This window comes from Penaeus japonicus, unplaced genomic scaffold (assembly GCF_977035675.1).
Source record: "Penaeus japonicus unplaced genomic scaffold, GWHDUDI00000001_assembly GWHDUDI00000016, whole genome shotgun sequence".
Classification (NCBI taxonomy): Eukaryota; Metazoa; Arthropoda; class Malacostraca; order Decapoda; family Penaeidae; genus Penaeus; species Penaeus japonicus.
In genome coordinates, this window is record NW_028234418.1 from 28,057,932 (window position 1) to 28,082,931 (window position 25,000).

Below are 25,000 nucleotides of genomic sequence, written 5' to 3' on the forward strand. Positions count from 1 at the left end.
TTGGACGAATCCACAGAGGTGAGAGAGTTGTCTATATGTGAACCCGTGACAGTGTCGACTCCCCCACAAAGATCAAGGTCATGTTCAGGAGTTCGGGTTGAATTAGAGGCCTCGGAGTTGTGCCAGTACACGGTGAAGGAAAGCGACGATGGCTATCTCGTTGTGTCGTTGAGAACCAGCAGATGCCGTCACACTAAACTCTCTGGAAATCACCACCCAAACCAAAATAACGGTTCAACGACTAGCCAAAATGAGTGTATTATTAACACTGCTGCTACACAAGAATCTCAGTTCAGCGCTACTGTTGCAGCTGATAGACAGGAGTGTTTATGTAGTGAGGAGACCCCCTTAGATCTGACCTCTAATCATCACGAAAATCACTCGAATCTCAGTCAGCCATGTTTTGAGAATCCATTGCCCTGTGATTTAAATACCAGTAAGACAAGTCCCACTGATCCTTGTCCTGAGGATCCCTTGTCCAACGATTCTTGCCTGGAGGACCCACTCTCTAAGGATATTTTTCGTGAAAAAGCAATTTCTAAGGAATCTTGCTCTGCGGATTCACCGCTGAAGGATTGTTGTTCGGCGAATCAAAGTCCTGAGGATTCCTGTTGTAGAATCCTTTTCCCTGAAGATCCTCGTTCCGAAAATTCATTCCCTAACGAAGCGTCCACGGACTCTGGATGTCCTAAAGATTCTACCGTGGATGCCCCTTGCCACGAGAACTCCTCCCCGGCCGCTGCCCCATGCCCCGAGGGTTATCGCGCAGATACCCCGTGCTCCAAGAACCAGCTGAAGGAGGAGATCTCGTCGTCGCCACCACAGTGTAAGGAGCCTCTAGAAACGGGGAAGTCGCCCTTGCGAGACTCGACGGGCGTGAGCGTAGTGGTGTGGTATCCAGAACTCCCCACCACGCCCTCGCTGGGGTTTGGGCGCGTGGGTGTGGAGCGGGCGTGGGGGCGACGTGTGCCCCGTTGGTGGTACATCCATGTCCTTCACCGCTTTACTCCCCGACGTCTAAAATGGACTCCCAGACATACCCACCCACGTGAGTTGTTGGTCACGTCGCCCCATTCGCCCGTGCCGTCACGCCCAAAACACCATAGCCCACTTGCGCGTTTGGGACTTTTCATATTTACTCTTTTCTACCTCTTTAACGCTGTACATTAATGTGCATGTGTAAAATATGAATTTTATGACCTCGGGTAGATTTCTGTAGGTCGTTTTACCATGCCAGTGAATATGGGGAAAGGTAAACTGTAAAAGAAATATCTCCATCATTAGGACGGTGTTTAATTGATCGCCACAATATATCTTCCTTCCTGTCAATGAGGCATCACCCATACTCCAGCAACAGACTTTCCTAATCCCTTATCAATCCCTTGACAGATTTCCCCTATTCCTGCTTCCACTTCCCTCCTTTCCTAATCATCTCATTCCTTATCATTTCACTCATCCGCTTTCTACTTACAGCCACCGACAGGCCCGACTATGGCCTCGAAGAACTCTCGACAGCAAACGTCAGGCAAAAGTTCGCCATGTTCGAGCAGGCAGCCCAGGAGGACGAGGGCAGAGCCGACCCCGTCCAAGTGAGGAGGTCAAGCTCGCTGCTCAACAGGGCGGCCAAGTGAGTCTCTTTATATGTTGTTTTTTTTAGATTTTAGGATTACGATAGTTGGTATCTCCGTTGTCTTTATTGTTTTGCATTGATGGTGATTGCTATTGTTGTTTCTGATATTATTAGTAGTATTGTTGGTATTATTACTATTATTGTTACCAAATTTGGTATTATTGTTATTATTATTATTATTATTATTATTATTATTATTATTTTACTGTTATTGTTATTATTATTATTATTATTGTTATTATTATTATTATTATTTTACTGTTATTGATATTGTTATTATTATTATTGTTATTATTATTACCACCACTATGAATATTATCATTATTATGATCATCATGTTTATCATTATTATTATTATTTGGACCAATGTTAGTGACACAAAAAAAGTAATGATGCCAATGTATTAGTAGCAATCATATTGATAATCATATATCTATCTTTTATTTGTCTCTTTTTTTTTTATCCTCGATAGGTTTATGTACGGCGATGATGATGAGTACGGCATTGAGAACTCTGAGCTCGGCGACTACGAGGAGGACGAGGACGATGAAGACGAGGAGGAGGAAGAGGGAGAGGGAGAGGAAGGCGAAGAGGGAGATCCCGATGCCGTCAAGACCAAGAAGAAGAAGAAGATTACTCGTCCAGTGCGTGATGGAATTTGGTTTATTTTGCGCACATGCACATGCTTGAACTGTCTCTCACAAACACAGACACACTCACTCACTCGCTTACTCACACACTCACTTACTTACACACTCACACACACTCTCACACACACACACACACACACACACACACACACACACACACACACACACACACACACACACACACACACACACACACACACACACACACACACACACACACACAAACACATATGCAGTAAAAAGTTAAACCTAGAATTTATGCTTTTTGTTTTCAACATTATTTCCTCACATTTAAAGTTATATTCTAATGTCTCGCCCTCTTGTAAATATTTTTGTACGTCTAAGAAATTCTGATTCTTGCGGGTTTTAATTTGCTTGTGGTTTTCTTCAGGTGAGCTTCGCTGGGATGGAAGACCTGAAGAAACAGAGGCACCGCCGTGACGAGATGAGGAAGAGGCGTAACCAGGAATTGTCACAGTTCCGTCAGATGTTGTGCGCTGTAAGAATCATTTTTATTTTCAGTTGAAAATTACATTCTGAGCATATGATTTGCCATAGTGTAAATATTGAACATGGTAAGACTGCTCCAAAGTTTGAGTAATCATTGTTTTATAGGGCAAGAATATCTCAACGAGGGAGATGTTCGAGTCTGGAAATCTGGAAAACCAGAATGACAAAAACAGGCGGCCAGATCAGATCAACATCGATGGTCGTCCTGCCACAAAGAATCTGAGGGAAAGATTCGAGAAGGGAGAGCTCGGTGGCAGCTTTGACGATCAGAAAGAAATTGATGATGTTTTCAGGAATAGTGGTAAGATTTCGTTTCATTGCGTGTCATTATTTATTGTGATATTTATTGTTCATGTGATAAATTATTAAAGAAAGGGGGTTTTAGCTGACTTTTGGTTAAACATTTAATATTTACACCCATCAACAGAAACAGCCAGCAAGGCTCGTAACCTATTTAAGCAGATGGAATCAGGAGAAGGCCAAGAGGATAATGAACACGCTACTACAAGGCCTCGCGAAAACAGGTTATCAAGAGAGGTAGGTGTGATTTCCACTTTCTGCAGAGGTACTCCAGATAGGCAAACTACAAGCATGAATTAGCTGAATCTCGGTATTTTATACTCTTTAGATGACTACAGATTTTCTTTGGTCTTTCTCTCACTTCTGTAGTATACATTTTCCAATATCTTCATTTATTCCTTGCTGTATAGGTTGGATTAAGTTATGTTCATTTTGTCAGTGAGATCAATACTTTTCCTTTTTTTTTTCTATTCCTAAATCATAAGTTAAGATTTTGTTCAAATGAGGTTAAATGGAAATGATGATACTGTAGCTGACTTTAGACATTATGTAGAAAGCTTTATTTTTTTGCTTAATTGTAAATATGTAGACATATATATATATGTGCACACTCGTGTGTGTGTATATATATGTTTTGTGTTTATGTAGTTTAACATGCATGTGTAAATATGTTAGCTATTCTTTCTTATAGAAAAATTGTAATTAATATATTGACTCTTCTTCCTTTATAGCAAACACTTTTGTACAGAATTACTTTTACAACCTTAGGAAGTGTGTCTCTCTTTGGAATGACTTATTAATCGTATTTAATGTTATTCTACAGCAAGGATGTGAGTTCAGAAGATCCAGGAGAAGCAACCAATTCAAGACCAATTCTTTTTCTAGATCCTTTGCTTTCTGTCTCACTTCTTTCTTACATGAATAAATCTCTAACTACACACTTGTCTTGCTTAGTAATCTTAATACAGTAGCATAGAAGAATTTTGCTTGAAATCTCCCAGCAAAGCACACACACACATACCGGAAAAAAAAGTGAGAGCAATTGATAGATATGACCGGACAGTGTTGCTGGTGTTTTGCAGGGCAGGCGTATTGGAAATCTCACTTCGCAGGTCGGCGATGGAGCGAATGGAGATGGAGATGAAGAGGGACTTGAAAGTTCAAATATTTTCGACCGCTTTAAATTCTTTGCAACCTATGAGGAACGTGCCAAAGAACAGGAGAGGAAGAAGAAAAAAGTATTCCGCATCACCCCACCTCGTGAAGGAGCCCAGGTTGATGAAGAGCTCTTAAAGGCCCATATGCCTAAACGTTGCATGGCAATTAATTGTCCGGTGTGCAGGCTTCGGGTAATTTGCTGTGGTCTCCGAGTTTTTTATCATCCGAACCCAGAATTTCCCGATTCCCCATGCCCATTGTAGCTTGTAGAATTGTCTCGTTTTGTGTTGTGTTTGTGAAATGTAGTACCAGCGAGTGGTACTTGTTTTCTGTGTTTGTACCTTGGTTATATTCAGTGTTTAGAAGTGTCACAGCCAGCCTACCACATAATTATAAGGAAGTTATTATTCAGTCTAATATTTTCAAGTTAAATTCCCTTTCTTCAGGCTTAAATAAAAAGATTTTGCATTCCAATATATACTTTCAATCTAAAGTTTTTCATATCTGTAAAGAAATAACTGTTAATATATGTTTTAACTGGAAACCATTTTCATTAGTAATCATATAAACCGTCTACCCATACTGTTACACTAACATGTATGTACTAGGCTATTAGATCCTTTCGGCATCCAAATCAGTGACCTGCCAGGTTAGCATGCTGATTTTTGGGTATGTCTCCGCAGTGTTGATAGCCATGTAAAACATATGCTAGATATAATGTTTCTGTGATAGATGAAGAAGGTTCATGATGACAACTGTAGGAAAAGGGTAAAAATACCAGTGGATAACTTCACAATTCAAGAGATTACATGTTTTGTATTGTGCAGTTATCAATTCTTATTTATACCTTTTTTATACAAGTCTGTCTGATATTATGATGATTGGAATCATAAAGAAGCACAACTATTTGTATATGTATTTGCAGTTATTGCAGTACTGTTACCTACAGATGATAGGAATAATGTCACATTTCAAAGATTATGTATATTCCTCACCCAAGACATATCTTACACTATAAGTATAACTTCATATATTACTATTCAGGGAAAATATGGATTACAGTGGTGGCGACTGGACATTTTTATGACCACAAGACTGTCAGGAAACCTTGCCTCTCTCTTCTCACTCTGGAGGTAAAACATTTAGCCACTACCAAGTTATACAAAAGGCAAACAAGAAACAGTCTGGAAACATTTATTGAAACCTGAAACTTTTTTGAAAGATGGATTCAGGGCCGACCAGTCCTTAGAATGACTGATCAAAACTGCCTAAACTCCTGCATAAAATGAGATGCTTAAATTTCCCATATTTGTTAATATGTTTTACAGAGTGAGTAACAAAGACTGTGCAATTCTGACCATTATAGTTGTTTTTATCTTATAGATATGCTAGCAAGAATATTACTAAAAAAAATATTTGTGCGCTTTAATAGATTTGTTCTTTGTGGAAAGATTGTGTAGATAATGAATATAGATATGCATGGCAGTTTGGGATTGTTGTTGGAATTGGAAACTGAGCATTTTTTCCCTCAGAAACTCAAACGGTGTTTCAGGTGATGTGCCTAGAAAATATATCTAACCACATAGATGAAGTTCTCATAGCTCTTCTTAACTGTGACGTGACTGTTTTACTGTTCCTTGTTATATTTACTTTTGACTGATTTTGGACATTTCTGCAGTCACATTTTTACTCCTTTACCTTACTTTTTGCTGCCCTTATGTGAATGTGTATGCAGCATTTGTTTATTCTCTTTGTTTTGTATTCCTCCATTTTTTTTTTCTTTCTTATTTCTTTTCTTTCTTTTCTATTGTGCCTTCTTTGCTTTATTCTTCATTTTTTCATCACGTCTATATCTCCTTCTCATTTCTCCTTCTTATCCTGTATGTACTTTTACCTGATTTTATTCCTTCCCTCTCCTCTTGTGCTTTTTAGAATTTGGTTATCTTTTTTTCTTATTCCCTTGCTTATTCTCTACTGCCTTTTGCCATATGTGTGATTAACAACACCTAGCCTTAAGTGACATTACGACATTTATGACTTTTTTTTTACATTCATATGAAGGTAACACTTAAACCATAATTTGAGTTATTTACTTTCAGAAAATGCTGAGCCACACATCTCAGTCTTAAATCTGAATGTGTCTGTACTATGAGACAAGTCAGTTAGAGAAATGCAGTGTCACGGAGAATAAGAAATAAGTTTCGTCTTGCATAGTAAAGTGAATCAGAAATCATCTGTTCTGGCAGGTTGCTGTATATTAAGTGTTTTTGCCAGGCTGACTTTGCCTTTATTCATAACCTTATTCTCACATTCTCACTTTCTATTAATAGTTGACTTCCCTTCCAATTACTACTAATAAACAACTAGACTGTTTTTATTCCAGGATTATACCTCACTGACGTTGATCCCTGTTAACCACAGTAACATCTCAATATCCTATTTCACGTTTACCTTTTCTCTCCTGTACCTTTCCCTTCCTTTACTACTTACTAGACAACAAAAGAAATGTCCATACTTGAGATAATTTACCATCTGGATGTCCCCAGGGCTGTGACGATGAGGAAGTGGCCGACTTTTATGGACGTGATCCCAACCTTGTTAAGTGCACTGACAACCTAGAAGAACCATTAGATTGCCGCAAGACCAAGAGCGTGCTTGCCATGTTCAGAAAAATGGAGATGCAAGAGGAAGAAGATGACAGAGGTACTTTTTCAATTTTTGTTTAATGCAGAATAAGAAAGGTTTTTGTGATGGTATGGTATAACAAAGAGTCTAAGTATTTTTTTACTTTTATAGCTATTAGTACTGTAAAATCACAGTGTAATTCAAATGATAAAAGCTATTACATCATACAAACATTATAAATGACATGCACATCTTTTGTAAAAGGTCCTGCTGGTACAGTTAATAGAAAAGAAAAATTGTTGAGTCAGCTGCTGTTTGAATGTAAGGCTTAATTCCTACTTTGGTAACCTTTTTACCAGCTCCTCGACCACTGAAGCGCTTCACACCTCCACCAGAGGGTGAAGATGAGGATTCCGATGATGAAGAGTATTCCGATGATGAGTACTCTGATGAAGAGGATGAAGATGATGAGGACGAAGATGAGGAGGAGGATTCTGATGAGGAGGAGGGACCTAGGAAACCAAAGTACAAGGATGAAATCTTAGAGATGGTAAGATGTAATTCTTCTCCATTGTTGCCTGTGGTAGAATGACAAAGAAAGTGTAATTGACTGATACTACAGCAGTATATTATCTTTATGTTTGATTTTCATAGCCATTTGTATTCATTAGCAAAAACCAAGGAAGAAGAAGGTAAGTAAGATCAGGTTATTGTGGAAATAAATGGATGGTGATTCAATTTTTATTATTTATTTCTGTTTAATGATACTGCTGCACTGATTTATAAGTGACCATTGTTATTATTACATATATTATCATTAGATATCATTGCTTATATTCAGATATGAACCATATTGATCATTATTTTACAGCTATGGCCCATACTTATTCATACATATATGCTCACTTGTATAGGAAAAGGCTTGTTTAATTGTTGTATATTTTGGCTTTACGAACCAAACTGAATTTTACATTGATTTATTCTGCATACTTCAGCCCAACTATGAGACACAAGGGCACAATGTTTCATTTGATTGCTGTTGTTTAATGACAAGAGTTGCCATTTTCTAATTTAGTTCATAAATCTACTAACTTTTATGCAAATTGTTATTTTTTATTCTGATGTAAAAAAAAAAAAAAAAAGGTCTGCAAAACTCTTTCTGATTTTGTCTTCTTTTTTGCAAAATCTGCTAATTTTTGGTAGAGATACTAGGCTTTAATTTCTCATAGCACTAATAGTCCAATTGATTCTCCCATTGAGGAAAAGAGAAGAATTATCCTAAATGAAGTGGCCATACTAGCTTCCCTTTTTATATAGCTTCTTAAATGTTTTGTATCTTATCTTAACAGAGACAGTTTGATTGAGTTTGTTTCCGATGATACTGTTTAGCAAACACACCAATAGTTCAGATATAGATAAAACCACAGGCCTAACACTCACAAAAAATACTGACGTAATTTTTCTATCGCCGGCACAGCTGGTAGGTGGTCCAGTGAGGGGTAGGTGTGGTACTGCTAGTGTGGTGACCCAACTCTCAATGCTTCTGCTAGGCTATCATTACTGAGACTCACCCTTATGTAGTCATGTGGAAGTATTCAATATCACAAGGAAAGGCCTCTCTGTTGTCTGCTCACTCTCTCTTTGGTAACAACGTAGATGGCAGTGACACGCTGACGTTACCCTATTTTGATATTAACTTTGCATTATCTTCTGTTAATGTTTATAAATGGATATTCAGCTCATGTTGTCAACAACTTGCTTCTAGTTGGCATAAGATGTAGTTGAATTAGAGCTGGCCTTCAGAATATTGGGTAATATAATAGATTTTGTGAGATTTCCACATTTATGCTCCCTGCCAATATATCCATAAACAATTTTTTTTTTTTTTTTTTTTCCCTAAGGCTATCATAGCCTTTACCTTGAAGCATGTACACACCATACCAAAATTATCCAGTTTTACATGAAAATTATCTTGTACTGCATTTATTTCAGTTTTATTTTGAATGTAATAATTGTGCTTTACTTCCCAGTTGATTATTATTTTTTTTCTCCTAAACCATGCATTGAAACCTCCTAAAACTATCACAGATTTTGGTAAACTTAAACTTCCTTTTAGAATTAAGTCTTTATTCTATTTAGCTTATCTTTCATTATCATTTATAAGGTAGATAGAAAGGTGAAATGTTAATAACTTCACTGAAGTGTGTATTCTTTTTATTGGGTCAATTTTAAGCTCGTATATAGTCTTTTACAAAATCATGTCTTGGATTAACCCTTCCGCTATGGGGATTTTCACCAGGATTGATCACTTTTGCTTCCCCCCCCTCACCCTTCAAAATATAGGCAATACATTCCTTCGGTTGTGCAACTAGGGCATCACTGATTAGTATCACTTTGCTAATATATCATGTATTGATTTATATATCATACCATAAGTCTAGGACATCTTGAAACATGATTATATGCTCCGTGAGCTGTTTATCAGAAAAAGGTCGCATTTTAGGAGGTTTTATTGTACTTATGAAAATTTTAAGTTACAAGTGATAAAAGAGCTGAGATAATACTCTCGATGCTCATTCTCATTTTTATGTTATCTCTATGGTGGAGAATTTTGAAGTATCAAAATGCTTATGTGTTGAATATGACAACTGATATTTTTTGTAATAGTCAGATACTTTTTTGTTTTCTTGTTATAGGCAAGAAATTGTGTATATATAAATTATCTTGTTACTGAAAGAATTATTATGTAATTATTATCAGTTTCAGTAACAGTAATGTTCAAACACTTTATTTTTTCTGCAAGATAGCTTGCAAAATACTTCAAGCATCTCCCAAAAATCATTTTACTTTAAGTTGAAGTGTCTATACTTTATTTGAAGAAACTACTAATAATTCCATCCTTCTCCCCTTCTCCCCTGCTCCCCCCTGCCCCTCTCCTCTTCCCCCTCTCCATCCTCGGTCACCCCACCTTTCCCACTCGCTCGTTATCACTTGCTTATTTGCTGATCTGCTGCAAATTCGAATTTTATCACCCTGTCTGCATGTTGTCTCCGTTGAATGTCTCAACTTGTGTTTTTATTCTGTGGTCTTGTCATGCATGGATGCCAATGTTAATATAACTATCTTGCTGCTAAATTTTGTTTTTCCTTCTTTAATGAATCACTGCTTACTTATTTATGTTTTTCCTTCCGGTGTCTTCTGTTTCTTCTGTTAATTGTCTATATTTTTTGTTCATGATTGTTCACATGTTCATGTCATGCATGTCACATTTATTTACATTTTATATTTTTCTACTGTAAAATACTTTTTTTATATACATGGTTCCCTCCACTAACCTCTATCCCTCTCCACAAACATTACATTTTCTTGCTTCAATATTATCATTGGTTAAAATGGTTTATAAAATCTGGTTAAAAATCTATTAATATCTTTGGTAATGCACTTGCTGCTTCACGCATACATGTATGCATGCACACGTGGTGGCTGCTGCTGCTGCTGCTTCTTTGCTGCTATACAGGCTAAATCCTCACAGAGTGCCAGAAAAGCAGCTTCGCTGCGAGCCAAATTCGAGCGGTGGGAGACAGAGGTTGAACACAACAACGAGTACAACCGCAACGAGAGGAATGAGGATGATGAAGAGTGTATGCCGTCCATTGACACCGCCCGCAACCTCCGTGCCATGTTTGAGAACAAGGCCCAGGAGGCAAGCCGGCCGGTCAGAAGCAGTCAACCCAAGATGAAGGTCAACAGATTTGTGGTGAGTACAAATAAATGATTTTTCTCCTTATTTTATCTTCAAGGACTTATGTAAAGAAACACCAATTACTGAAGATACCATACTGATGATGTATCTTCCTATGAACATGTATCTGTATGTTGCTTTTGTAAGTGCATATGTTGCAGATATGTGGCGGTTTCACTAGTGTAAAAATACAATAACCAGTTAAAAAGCATATTTCTTTATAGGTATCATTTTGCATTAAATGACAAATTTCTATGTATTATTTTGATTCAATGTACAGCCTCTTTGCCTTCTCAATAGATTAGATTGACTGTATCTTGGGAAAGTATGTGAGAGATCTTGATGTATAATATGCATAGATTATGTGAAATAAAGGAAAAAGGCTGATTTAAGAAAATACTCTTAAGTTTAACATGATAACTAGTATCAAATATTAAAAACAGTAGTATCATATAAACCAGGTGAAGGTAGTATCGTAGCATTCATTTTACATTTGTACTGATTAGTGTAACCTTAAAACAGTATCATTGCATGTTATTTTGTACCATCCCATACCCTCAAGTTTGGATATTAACAAGAACAATGCCTAGGAGTTCTCCCCTTGCAAAAGCATACAAGAAACCTTTGAAATATAAGCAGTGAAAATTTTATCTCTAGATCTGGAAATTGTATTGAGATCCGGATATTTTCCTGACAATGAAAATTATTGGATTGCATTCAGCATGAAACTGGAAAAGCGCATGACAACAGATCAGCATATTTAGAACAAAAATACACAAATGAATAGAAGTTTCTCAAAATGCAGATAAGGAAATACATACATATATACATATATATATATATATATATATATATATATATATATATATATATATATATATATATATATATATATATATATATATAACAAAATTTAAGAATCAGCAATATATACATATATGGATATGCAAATCCAGAACATTTCTGTATCAGTCATGGACTTCAGGAGGACTACTAGATGGCAGTAATCATTAACAGTACCCCTGTAACTCTTTGGAAGACATAGAGGCTACACCCAGGATTGACATGGTGATGATAGCCAGATGTAAGGATGAACATCTCATCTACATAATGTGAGCTTTACCAAATGTGGAATCAGTTGCATTTCTTTGACAACAGTTCTAATAACCAGTGCATGCAGCTGCTAAAGCTCTCTTGTGAACTAAGGGAGACAGAGAAGAGCTTCATGACATGGCTTTGTACTCAGACAAACTACAGTCTCTTCAAGAGCTCAAGAGGAAGAACACAACTTAAACATCACCACATGAAGACATTTGAAATGGATTAACAGCATTGATTGACTGACTTGATGTAGCAGTGGTTTGTTGAATGGTGCATGCCTGTAGCATCATTTCATAATACCAGTATGGACTAACTCCTACTTTAAGTTTGAATTGAAGTGTGCACTACATCCATTTTTGTCTTCCCCCTTTTTTGTGGCAATGTTCACCCTGCAACAGGAGAAATGATAACAGAACAGCTTGTGGATGGACACAACTAACCCCAGACTTGAGTCATGGCATTGTGGCTGACTGTCCACTTCCCTCCACCAGTGAGACTTGCCACGACGCCTACAACCCCAGTCATCCGTCATCGTTCATTCAGCAGTTGTGCTCATCTGTTCTCTTCTTCAAACCACATGGGACTTCCTCGCTCAGAAACTCTGCTCCAGCTTGATTCCAATACGCAAGATTTACACCTCATTAGCAATCCTCCATGATGACAGCAGATATCTGTCTGTTGTCTCTCACTGTTAACCATGACGCCTTTCGAGTTAACACATTTGAAGTCAGAAAACCAAGAATGTTTCATAAATGACTGGGGATAGAGTGGTTGCCTTTTATATGACATTTTTTTCCAATTACAGTATGTCTTTCTTGTGTTGTATTTAAATGTTTTATTATGTATCATACTTCAGTGGAAGATGGTTTTTTCTTTGAAGGCGGTAAATCTCATGTTACTGCTTTTTAGGAAAATATTGGTTATTTCCTTTGCCTTCATTTGTCATGAAAGATGTTTGGTATTACCTTGTAGATGCTTGTTTCAAGAAGATATATATATCAGAAGTGTGGGCTTTCTTTACTCTACCATAGCATGCAAATTTTAGGCTTATGATGGTGTACACTCATGCTTGGAGAGGGTTAAAGATAAAGAAATTGATAATGTAATCCTTAGTCTTGGAGTAAGCAGGATTATATAGGCATGATTTCTAATTTGGTGCTTAAAGTGAATACGTGTATGTATGACCTCCCCAAAATTTCAGTTAAAAAACATAAGCAGATAATGCTTTCTGTTTTACTTGATATTGATGAAACAAGTGCAGCCTGAATAATCTACAGCAGTTGACATTATTTTTAGTTCTCAGCATCTTATTATGTAATGAATGTTACCAGGAGAAACTTTTTACTATTGTGTGTTGACTACAGCTTGTACAGGAAGTTTTTTTCTGGTATACAGTATATAAGTAATTCCCTCCTTTTCCTGTATAGATGCTACGGCAAATAACCACCCAGCGCATATATGTATCTGCTGCTTATAGATATGATTAGCTATGCCCATTTATTCCCAAAATGACTCATCACTCTTCACAAGTGATGTGGGTGACTGTCAACATTACTGTATATCAAGTTTTACCTTCCTTATGTATGGCATCTTCACTCACTCTACATGTCCTCAGAATGCTTGAAGCTTTTTTTGGAATATAATATTTAGATGATTTGTATCATATTTTTTAGATTTTACTGATAGTTTTTTTTTTCTTTTCTTTTTTTAATTTTGGTAAGGATATCAGTTTCAACACTGTAACTCAAAAAAGGTAATGCTGTCAGAACTCGCAATTGTAAAAAGAATTGTGTCATTTGAAACGCAGCACACAATTGAGATACTTTATGTTATCATCATTATTTTATGTAGTTTTTAACTTTGTATCAAAATTGATTAATAAATTGATATATTAAGTGAATCTGTATGTACCTTCCTGTGGTTATGAGTCAACATATTCCCAAGCAGTTCCTTTGATAGGTAAGTCATAAGGTGCAGATGTCTAGGTGTGATGTAATGCATTTTTTATTAATACTAACCAGTCATTTACTTGGCCTGTGATGCCTACATGTTATGTGATATTTGTTTGTGAACTAATGTACAGTTTATTTTGTATTATTAGTTTGGAATACATTTGAAGTTTTTGAACATTGTATTGTTGAAACTAACCAACTGTTAATATCTTTAAACATTATGGATTTTTTTTTCTTTTTTCAATTTATTTGGTGTTACAAGGGAAAGAAAACCATATTTTCCACTTATTGTGCTTCATGATTTTACTTCATTAGTATGTTAAGTAAGAGACAGCTTAGTAACTCATCATGTTGTTAGTAAAATATATGGAGGTAGTGCATGGTTTGTTTCAGTTTGATGTGGATTTTAGTGTGAAGATATTATATGCCAATGAAAACACATCTTTGAATTTCAAGCTGTGATAGACATTTCATAGCATATGTGGTTGCACTGAATTGCACTTTTATATTTAGCTTCTTTCATATTCTGTTGCTTTTAGCATTAAGACATGACACATAATGAAAAGAAAGTAAATCACCAAAATTCATGCCCAGTTAATAAAATCATTGAATAATTTCAGGGTGGTGGGGGAGACAAGTGTCTGTCATGTGACCGCACTGTGTACGCAATGGAGAGACTGGAAGTTGCTGGTCGTGTACTACACAAGAATTGCTTCAAATGTTGCAAATGTAGTACAAAACTCAGGTAATGCTCGATGTTCAAGTGAAGTGAAATATTTGCCACATTTTTCCTAATATATTACCCATAAGAAATCTGTTTGTTTTATGTGTTTTGAACATTATTATATATTATATATTATTATAGAAAAGTCATTATTTTCTCCTCATGTTCTTTTGTTTCTTCCAGCATGAATTCATTCTCCATAGGCGGTGAGGACATATACTGCATGACACACTATAAACAGGCTTTCACAGAAAAAGGAACATATGATGTATTTACGCCCAACAAAGGGAAGTGGACAAAAAAAATTGAGGCAACAAGTTCAGAATTGGCAAAGAGTCAAGAATAAGAAACCCTGTTTTTAGACTATTGTAGATACAATATTCTGTAAATCAACAATATGGCAAAGTGCCATATGACTTCAGACCCTATCAGTGAAAAGATGGCAGACTAAGATCATTAATATCTTGAATTCTTATCATTGATGGATAAAGACTGAGTTCTTGAATGACAATCATTTTTATAAATCCATCTTGTATGTATAAGAGATTACATGATCTGAACTGTGATTTTTTGTTTTGTTTTTTCAAAAAATATATATATATATTCTTCCTAACTATGCCTCTCGGATCCAGTTCTTGTCATCTCTTCACTGATTGAGAGGATTCAGACTAAAAGATATTTTGTTACATCTAACAGCATGCCATCATCAAATCTCACACCACAAGTCCCAGGGTACTCTGCGAAGTACATTCTCCCCTATTGTGCCACCAGTAGATCTGGCAATGACCATTGTGGGGGTCAGGGCTGAGTTGAAGTTGTGTCTCGGCACTTGTTCAGCAAGTTTTCCGGAGAAAGCCTTCACTCGGCAACAACAAAGCCTGACCAATATTTTCTGTAAAAATATTGATTATTCAGCACTTTGTGTGTAGCCATATCATATCAGATAAAAGTATTATATTCATTATGGTCACTTCATGGCACAATGCCACATAAGAATTAGACTAGTCATAGCACTTTATCACAGTAAAGTATAGGTTATAGTGTAAATTCAGCAAAACACTTTATGAGAGTTATAAGACCCAAAGAATTTTGTCTCAACAGGCTTTTGGGAGTTTTACTTCTCTTTTATAGCCTTATAATTTTTAGGGACTCCCTGGTTTAGCACAGTGAATGTTGTAAGCTTGTTGGCCAACTGAGACCTACCAATATTTGTTTCAGTGGCACTTGGTTCCTCTCAGATGGCACAAATTATTCTTATTTCTGTGATTTTATGAAAGCTTGATTAGTCAATATGATATTTTCAATACTGCAGATTTCAATGTTTTTTTTTCATCTTGTGATTTAAATATTAAGTAACCATAGAATTTGGTCAGGTGTTTTTTGTTTTGATGAGGGATTATGACCATCCACTTTATCAGACCAAAATCTTTTCACCAAACTGAAGGTATTTATTTGTATTGCAACTGGGTTCTGTGACCTCATTAATTCTGTTTCTAGTAAAGGAATTAAACTTCACTGTATTTTTGTTTTGTAAAGCCCCCTTCTGTGTTTATAATTTTACACATACAAACAATGTTCAACTGAGTAACAGGCATTGCACTTAGCAAATTTGATTACACTAAACATTAGAATAGGTTTTTCAACTAAGACACTCCAAGAGTTAAGAGACCCGAAGTGGAATGCTTTCTGTCCTTAGACCAACCATGGACTGGATTCAGACCCATTCTCATGGGGATCAACAGTGTGTGCTGCCACTGTGTCATGGTGGCCTCCAATTATGATACTAAATGGATGTTTTAGAATATCAGACATTTAGAATGTTCTTTGAATGTTGGGGTTTGCACAAGTTTTCATTTCGTTTGTACCATATAATGAAGATGCCCGTGTAGTATTGTTACCATTTTGTCTTCTTACTTTTAATGTCTCCTTTTCAAGCAGTGAACTAATTTTTTTACAAGAGTTATGTGAGGTCGCAGAAACCCATGTCTTTAGTTATAGAGCATCAATAAATGAATATAGCTGTAAGAAAGCATTTACATGTTACTGTTTAACATTTCTCTATAGACAAATGATTGTTTGAAAATAATTATTCATAATTTATATCAAAGTTAGTGTAGATTGTAGATATGTAGATAAGAATAAAAACCATAGGCTTAGTGCATTTAGCAGCACCGTTTCTCATGTGATGTAGTCCTAATTCAGGCAAAAGGGAGGAGCTTTGGAAGGTTAATGAAGAGTGATGGCAGTGACTTCTCTTCTCTTCACTTCATGATACTTTTGGAGCAAATCATGTTCCTCAATTTTCATTTTTCTCTTTTTATTTTAGAGTAGCATTTGGCTAGAAAGTAATCAGATGAAAATGTTATCGAGTCCAAAACAATTTTAACAGAAAATATTTTTATTTTCCTTATTATTTTTTTTTTGGGGGGGGAGTGAGAATGGCATCATGATAACCACATAGTACAGTTTCCTGTTTTAGTGAGTCTGACAAATGGATTTTCATGGTAAAATAACAAGAGAAAGTTATCAAGACTTTCTTTGTGATATTTTATGTACTGACCATTAAGTGAATAAAACACTGATATACCAGATACATAAATAATTGAAGCTTGTTATAGAAGTAAAAGAAAATGCCAGATTGGTGGTATCTTGTCAAAGCATCTGCACTTCAAGAAGTAAAAATTGTTTCATGTATCATTTGTCACTTGTTTGGAAGGAAAACCGGAAATATATGTAATATATATCCTTGATATATTGCACGAAACAAAGAGGCCTTTGTTAATGCTTCCTATAAAGTTAATCATATATTATGACATATCACAGTAAAATATATATTATACTTACTCAGAACGTGAGCAGTTTCATATTCATATACCTTAGGAAAAGCTTTGGATCTTTTCCAGTTTGATACTGTTATAGGCTGAGCATTTCCTCATCTTATGCCTGATTATAGCTTAATTCATGAAAGATTGTCAAAGTGCCAGCTTCAGCATTTGAATAAAACTGCCTAGTAGGGTTTCTCTGTTTGGATCAGAAAAGTTTTGCAAAGTATTTTAAGAGAAATGTTCAGATGAAGCAGTGAGAAATGTTAGGTAATCAATCTATTTTTCCTGCATAACCTGCTCCACAATGAATTTATGGATGTAACATTTGCAAAAATGGTTAGTCTAAAGATGCCGGTAGTTAATCAAAGGAAAAGCAAACTAGTATTGTAACATCCATTAGTTTTTAGTCTGCTGAGTCAGTGCAGATAACAAATGTAAGACTCATGCTTTGAATGTAATTACAGTGATTACCAGTGTGGCATTTTAACATTCGATACAACTTAAGGAAGATCAGATTGTTTAACTCTATAGAAAATGTTATCATATGAAGAAGGAATTCAGCTTGGTGCCAGTTTACTAAAACTGTGAATCATGATGGCCATTGTTTGTGTAACAGTGTGGTATAGAATATTGTACACGCGTCTCAAATACAATATTTAAAATATTAAACACACAAGCCCACTTTACTGTTATTTATATTATAATAACATTATTATTATACAGAATGAAAAGCTTTAGAAATAATAATGATCATAATAATAGCTACAATACACATGGCTGTGACAAACTAAAAGAAATTAATCCCCTCCTATAAGAAAGTTTGATGTTTAAGAGATAGATTTAAAAAGCCTTGTCACATTTGCTTAATTCGCACTGTTAGTGTAATATTCATTTTTACCTTTTGGGAAGTTACCAGAACTCCGAACCCTTTTATATGATGCCATAGATAACTGTGCTGACACACGTAGGAGTATTGTATCATGTCGTGTACTTTTTCTCCACCTCACATCTTAATTGAGGGCATTTTACTATGCTTTGTTGATATTGCTATTACTTTTCTTTCTCCTTCCCCATGAAGTGGAGTGTTTAAGGACTAGTAACCTGAGAACCATCACAGAACGATAGTAGAAGTCAATAAATCATTCAATGTGGGTTTTTCGCCCACCTAACCCCAGTTACAATCCAATATTTGATGTATGAAAAAGGCTCACAAAGGTATTTAGGCTAAACTATCTAGCAGTAACTAGTTTGTAATGGAAGACACTGAAACTAATCTTTTCTTGTTCTTTACCATTCTGTATACTAAAAAGGGCTCAGGCAGTCTTAGATCACAGCCAAAATACCATTCAAATGCACAATACATGTAGCTGGGGGACTAGTAATCAATAGTGCTTTATAGCTTGTTCACTGTTGAGTGGTTGAAATATAGGAGTGTGAGCCTTGTATTAAATGCACTTCCGTATTTTTTTTCTCACTTCATTAGCTCCTGATAAGAGTTAGATCCGAGCCATAATTCTCTCATCAGGAAAGCTGATTATTCTCATTTTCATGTACTTATACCACCAGGGCAAAAAAGAAGGTGCAAAGTATTGCCTTGTGGTACACCATCTGATTTTGCTGTAGTAACAATTATTCTGATTTTGTTTTATCTCCATTTTAACTTGTTTCCTCTGCCTTTTGATTCTTTTTTTTCCCAACTGTAGCTACATATGAACACTTTCGAAAATCTGAAATCACACATAAGAAAGATATTGCAATAATTTTTTGTATTTATTTTATAGCTTTCATACATATAATCATAAATAATTGTGGCAAAATGTAGTTGTGGCTCACCTTTATCTACAAGTAAAAAGATCTACAGTAATAGCAACAATTTCATTATCCTCTCTTTGGTTTGTGAATATATATTTAGATACCTTTAATGTAATTGTATCTTATATATAATTGTAAAATTGACATCCGAATTATTGGATATTCTTTGATCCTGAAAGTGAATACCTGTTCGTTAGACAATGTAAAGTACGTACTTGTATATTATAAGTACTGTGATATGAAATTGTAAAGAACACGAACACTCAATTTTGATGAAAAAATATATACATATGTACTTACAATTCAAGTTTTATAAATACATGAAACCTAGAAAGGCCATTCAGTGTATATATAAAGTAGTATTATTACTTTCCGAAAACATCAAAATTATTACTTGGTAGGTAAGTTACGAGATTAGAAATACAAAAACACTCTTTAAGCTGATTACAAAAGAAAATGTTTTTGAATTATTCCCTTACAGTTGACTAAATATTTTGAAAACCAAAATAGGGGCAAAAAATTCAAAATGGTATTAAATCTTGGTTATCACAAAAAGCTTATTATCACACAAAATAAAAACAACTCACTCTTCTTTCAGAGAAACAAAGGGTATTTTAAGGCCATAGTTAGGGTGTGAAATGCTCCATAATCTATCTTTGGGAAAAATATATTAATGTGTAGATGACATCCACTGTACTGCATATTTTTTTTACACATGTCTTAAAAATGGAGATCAAGGCCAAAATATATATCGTTATGATAAATAGTGAAATTAATTTTATAAGTCACTTTCTGTGCCAGATCAAAATATTAGAATATAGCAAATATCAAGCTGACCAAATTATTATCAATATGTAAAATTTAAAATCAGCAAAACTCCAAAACATTTTTTTTTTCCATTAGTGGTAATGAAATCATTGTTCGTGACATTAAAAGACACTTTATATACCTTTCCTCTTGCGAGAAATTGTATTTTGACAGGACAAAAAAAAAATGTTACAACAAATCAGTTAAAAATTGAAATAGAAGCAAATAAATAAGACTATGTCTAACTGTATAGTTTAAAGGATATTCATAGCATAACATAAAACTGACAATAATTTTTCCATCATTGTCATTGTCCTAATAGTATATCATACAGACGATGTTCTGCACAAAAATAATATATAGTATAAATTCAAGAATCATATTTCCTGTATGTCATGGCAAGATTTTAAAACTATAATCACATAAAAATAAATGACAATAGATTGAGGTCATAATCATAAAATTGAAGGGGGTCTACCTTTTTCATTCAAGTCATACAAAGCAGTAACTATCTATTTTCAAGATTATTAAAAAATCTACTCCCTGAAAAAACAGGAGCATGAGAGGTGCTAAGGCACAGAAATGGAGGCTCTCTCTCAGGATTATTGTGTTTCAGAAAATTATAGTTGTAGATGTTTCTATATTACATTATCAGATACAAAAATAAAGTAAAATTAGTATACTGACTTCTCCTCTCATTTTCTTTCTAAGGTTGCCTTCAGACTTGTCAGAAAATTAGCACAATCTGATGTTTTTTTGTTTTTTTCTTCTTCTTTTTCTAATATCCGCCATATTCATTCTGCGAGAGCCTGAAGCGATTTACAATGCTCGATCTATGGCTGCTGTGAATGTGGTCCCCAACTATACATTAAAAACTTCCACATCATTGCTGGGCTTTTGTCTCCCATTTGCCTTTGCATGGGTTGTTCGGAGTGAACACGTCGTAAGTGCCCTTCTCCCTAAAGGCTTGCTTGTAGTGGGTCATGCAGTATAGGTCGTCGCCGCCGATGGAGAATCTGCCAACACTGAAAGCAAAACGAAATGAATATTACAGACGGCATCTACCTGGCAGCAACTAACATTCCTATGATATTTGAAAGCTTGAAAGCTCGGAGTTCTTAGATAATTGTTCATAAATAGACTTTTTTTCTCATGAACAAGAGCACTGTAATTATTTAAGAGCAACGAAGGAATTTTGTATCTCACCTTAATTGCGAGTTACATTTGCAGCACCGGAAGCACGTCTTATGCATCACCCGTCCAGCCACTTCTAATTTTTCCATTGCATACACGGTGCGGGTACACTGGGAACATTTCTCAATGTTGCCACCCTGAAACATGAAAAAAAAATGTTTTACTTGTCTTATGGTCCAAAAAGTACATTTCATATTAGTGATAAACACACACACACACACACACACACACACACACACACACACACACACACACACACACACACACACACACACATATATATATATATATATATATATATATATGTATATATGAAGGAAAGGAAATTAAATACGAAAATGAGAGCTTACAGGAATACCATTTTGAATACAAATAAGTGTGCAAAATGGATCAGCTACCAGGAAACTATCACCATTCCCTTTGGCAGCAACGAAAATCGCCAAACTCAAGAATGACAGAATATAATAAGGAAGAGTGTGTCAGCGTTTGGTATAGCAGTGACGTGTCAGAAGTGTATCAAATGCCAAAACTTTGGAGAGCGACTTTGCGCTGACTCCAACACCGGGTATGTTTTTGGGCTGACTATAAATACCACAGTGTCTCTACACGGTAGCCAAGGCTGGTTAAAATGTGGACAAAAGTTGAATGAACAGACGGGGTAATATTAGACTCCAACAGGTGGTAGACGATTGTAATCTCCCAGATGCATTTGCGAGATGCCACATGCCATTTACGTTGAAAACGGCGAAAATACACAATCATACTTAATTACAGGATACAATGATCACAAACAATTATCATGGTAACAAATGCATATCAACGGTTAAAGAAAAATATGCATAGTAATAAAGGGGAAACTAAACGAATTACGAACCAACCACGTTTCGAGTACGGATCGAACACCTCAAAGCCAGAAATTCTTCAGCAACGGTAAATGACTGAAAAATATCACAAATAATAAATGGCATTGCTACACAAAAAAACAACGAATGAAATATCGAATCGAAGAAGCCAATGGAAAATTTCAGGTAAACGCGCCACTGAATGCAAATTAGATCCGAACTCGCTTCAGCTAAGAAACCGCTTCGAAGATAGTAGCGGAATGAGACGAAACGGAAGAGAAAATACAGATTTAAAGCGATTAACCTCAACTATTTGAAACACGACATGAGCCGCTCACTCATATTACCTAGATCTAAGCAAGAGGAATCAGTAATAATCAGGATTAGAAATGATAGTACGAAAACACATAGATGAAAAAAAAATCATAACAATAATAGTGGGACACACTATTTCCCCGAAACTCGAGCTCATTTTTTAAAGTTGATGTCTGATGAAATTATATTCTAGTTATACCTAAAGACCCGAGCTGATAATATATAAGAGAGACGAGGAAAACATGATAATGTCCGTGATCTGATGCAGCGGAAAAGCAACATGATCGGGCAGAAAATTATCTTAAATATTATACGCGGCTTAAAAAGATGACTCACCGGTAAATTTGAATGCTGATACAATTTTGAATATTCACCGATAATACGATTTTCTGCCTCTCGGTTAATTCCGCTGCTATAAAGACTAAGGTGAAATATCTGAAGAACTACGCGTTCAAGATGCTTTACGTGCAAGGAAAATAAACAACAGCTGGATACAAGGAAATGGAGTTGCAATATAAGAATTAGCGGTGTTCGGATGCCACCAGTGAAAGAAAACAGAAGTTGGACTGGGGGAGATGGAGGGAACACAGGGGAGGGAAGAGAAAAATCAGAAAACCAGTGAGCAACACTGATGTACTTATATAAAGTAGTAAATACGGCAATGTGGAGAATCCATAGTGACGAGCAACACTGCGTCTCTATTAACTCTATAATATTTCGTAGGTACATTTCCTGGGCTTCTGACAAAGAGTAAAGTCATTGAGTCTACACCGACCAGGAAAATACGAATAAAAACGTCGAAAACGTCAGATATACTCAATACTTAATGTCCCCGCTCGAATCGTAACAAAAAGATACAATCTAACGAGATATAAAATGCCCAAACAGCATTATCGAATTAGCGGCCGCAGCTTGTGCTGTCGTGTGGCCTAAGCCAGTTTGCTTTGCTGCAAGTATGTGGAACCGAAAATAATCTCGTTTGCATCTGCTTCCTGCTACAGGGTGGTAAAACACTGATCAGTCACAGGATTTACCATGATGGCGGACCGCGTCAACTACGATCGTAAAATATAACGTGGTTCCGCCAAGTTGCTTGCTTCCGCGCCAACAATGTCGCTCGTTTTCTCTCTCTCTTTTTATTTTCAATATCGTCACACGCACCCACGCCCATTTATTATTTCTATCAAGAGTAAAGAGTGGGCTTTCATTTGTCTGTGCTTAGCAATGAGCGGGATTGCAAATCGTGGTGTTTGTTTCACCCAAGGAGTTATAATTATCGAGGAATTTCTGGTATCTGGGATGACGCCAGTTTCAACAAGCATTTCTTCTTTAAGAAAAAAAGAAACAGCGTTCCATGTACGTTTCGTATCTTTACAGTACTAGATCCGAAATGGACGTTTGCATAGATAAAATACTTGCACCAAATAGCTGCAAAGGCCTTTAACGCTCTCCTCACAATCCTTGACAGCAGGGATAGATATTACCATAGCTCTTCTAATCAGCAGAATGCAATCGCTTGCCACGGGAAACGGGCGTCGAGGCAAAATCCAAAAATGTATGGCCGTAAAAATATCTCGAACTCGTCTCCTAAGAACGTGTCACTCCGACTTGAAGGAAAATCTCTTGAGCCTCATAGTCAGTCAGATCGCCATTCTTCGGCACAATGGGATCTCAGCGCCCGGTGGCCTGGGAGAGTCGCTAAGAAATTACACAGGAACTAAACACATCGAGATGAAGAAAAGAAGATGCCAGTCGCATTCGGTGTTCTTTCTCCTCCTCCTCCTCTTTTCATCCTCCTCTTTTCCTCCTCCTCCTCCTCTTTTCCTCCTCCTCCTCCTCCTCCTCCTCCTCCTCCTCCTCCTCCTCCTCCTCCTCCTCCTCCTCCTCCTCCTCCTCCTCCAAGGTTACTGAAGGACAAGGGAGTGCAGTGCAGAGCCAGAAGTGTAAAACGAATGTATAAAAATAGTGGGATTTGCAGGTGTTCTTCGCTATGGCAGTCCATTGCGGTCTCAGAAGCCTATACATGGTTTCTTCGAGTGCCAACCCTCCTTCCTCCTCCTCCCTCCTCCCTCCTCCCTCCTCCATACCCTCCTCCTCCACCATACCCTCCTCCTCCTCCTCCTTCCTCCTCCCTCCTCCCTCCTCCATACCCCCCTCCTCCCTCCTTCCTCCTCCCTCCTCCATACCCTCCTCCATCCTCCATACCTTCCTCCTCCTCCTCCCCCTCCCCCCTTTTTCCCGCCCCCCAACGCTAATTTTCTGTCCACGGCCAACTTCTCCTCCATCACTGCTGCACTTCACTAACTCCGACCCTGAAAACTGACGACCACGCAAACAAATGTATAAAAAAAAACATTTGTGAATATACAAACATAAACATAAACATATGTGCGTGTGTGCGTGTGCGTGTGCGTGTGCGTGTGCGTGTGTGTGTGTGTGTGTGTGTGTGTGTGTGCGTGTGCGTGTGCGTGTGCGTGTGCGTGTGCGTGTGCGTGTGCGTGTGAGTGCGTGTGCGTGTGAGTACGTGTGCGTGTGCGTGTGCGTGTGCGTGTGTGTGTGTGTGTGTGTGTGTGTGTGTGCGTGTGCGTGTGCGTGTGCGTGTGCGTGTGAGTGCGTGTGCGTGTGAGTACGTGTGCGTGTGCGTGTGCGTGTGTGTGTGTGTGTGTGTGTGTGTGTGTGTGTGTGTGTGCGTGTGCGTGTGCGTGTGCGTGCGTGCGTACGTGTGCGTGCATGTGTATGTGCGTGATTTCAGTCGTCATTTCCCTGCCTAAACGCCATTCCGCTTTCCCGAGCCGAGCCCTCCAAGGCCCTTT

The 25,000-nt window shown here is 36.8% G+C and overlaps 2 protein-coding genes across 56 annotated transcripts in view; one reads left to right on the top strand and one right to left on the bottom strand.

Moving 5' to 3' along the window:
- LOC122252312 (uncharacterized) overlaps positions 1-19,081 on the top strand; it is a 91,589-nt gene extending 72,508 nt beyond the window's left edge. For 21 of the 50 annotated variants that reach the window (XM_086545360.1, XM_086545364.1, XM_086545366.1 and 18 more), the window contains 11 exons: positions 1,474-1,627; positions 2,103-2,274; positions 2,672-2,779; positions 2,896-3,091; positions 3,218-3,327; positions 4,173-4,439; positions 6,795-6,951; positions 7,233-7,423; positions 10,391-10,630; positions 14,289-14,413; positions 14,576-19,081. In XM_086545360.1, coding sequence (XP_086401486.1) covers positions 1,474-1,627; positions 2,103-2,274; positions 2,672-2,779; positions 2,896-3,091; positions 3,218-3,327; positions 4,173-4,439; positions 6,795-6,951; positions 7,233-7,423; positions 10,391-10,630; positions 14,289-14,413; positions 14,576-14,738 — 1,883 coding nt within the window. In that variant the 3' untranslated portion in view covers positions 14,739-19,081. Of the gene's footprint in view, positions 1-1,473; positions 1,628-2,102; positions 2,275-2,671; positions 2,780-2,895; positions 3,092-3,217; positions 3,328-4,172; positions 4,440-6,794; positions 6,952-7,232; positions 7,424-10,390; positions 10,631-12,114; positions 13,612-14,288; positions 14,414-14,575 lie in introns of those variants that run through there. The other 29 variants (XM_086545382.1, XM_086545386.1, XM_086545389.1 and 26 more) reach the window with 22 other exon arrangements.
- Positions 18,974-25,000, bottom strand: part of LOC122252311 (uncharacterized) — a 21,173-nt gene continuing 15,146 nt past the window's right edge. For all 6 annotated transcript variants that reach the window (XM_043014709.2, XM_043014707.2, XM_086545415.1 and 3 more), the window contains exons 4-5: positions 21,043-21,167; positions 18,974-20,861 (exon numbers count right to left, since the gene is read on the bottom strand). In XM_043014709.2, the coding sequence (XP_042870643.2) occupies positions 20,720-20,861; positions 21,043-21,167 (267 nt within the window). In that variant the 3' untranslated portion in view covers positions 18,974-20,719. The remainder of the gene's footprint in view (positions 20,862-21,042; positions 21,168-25,000) is intronic.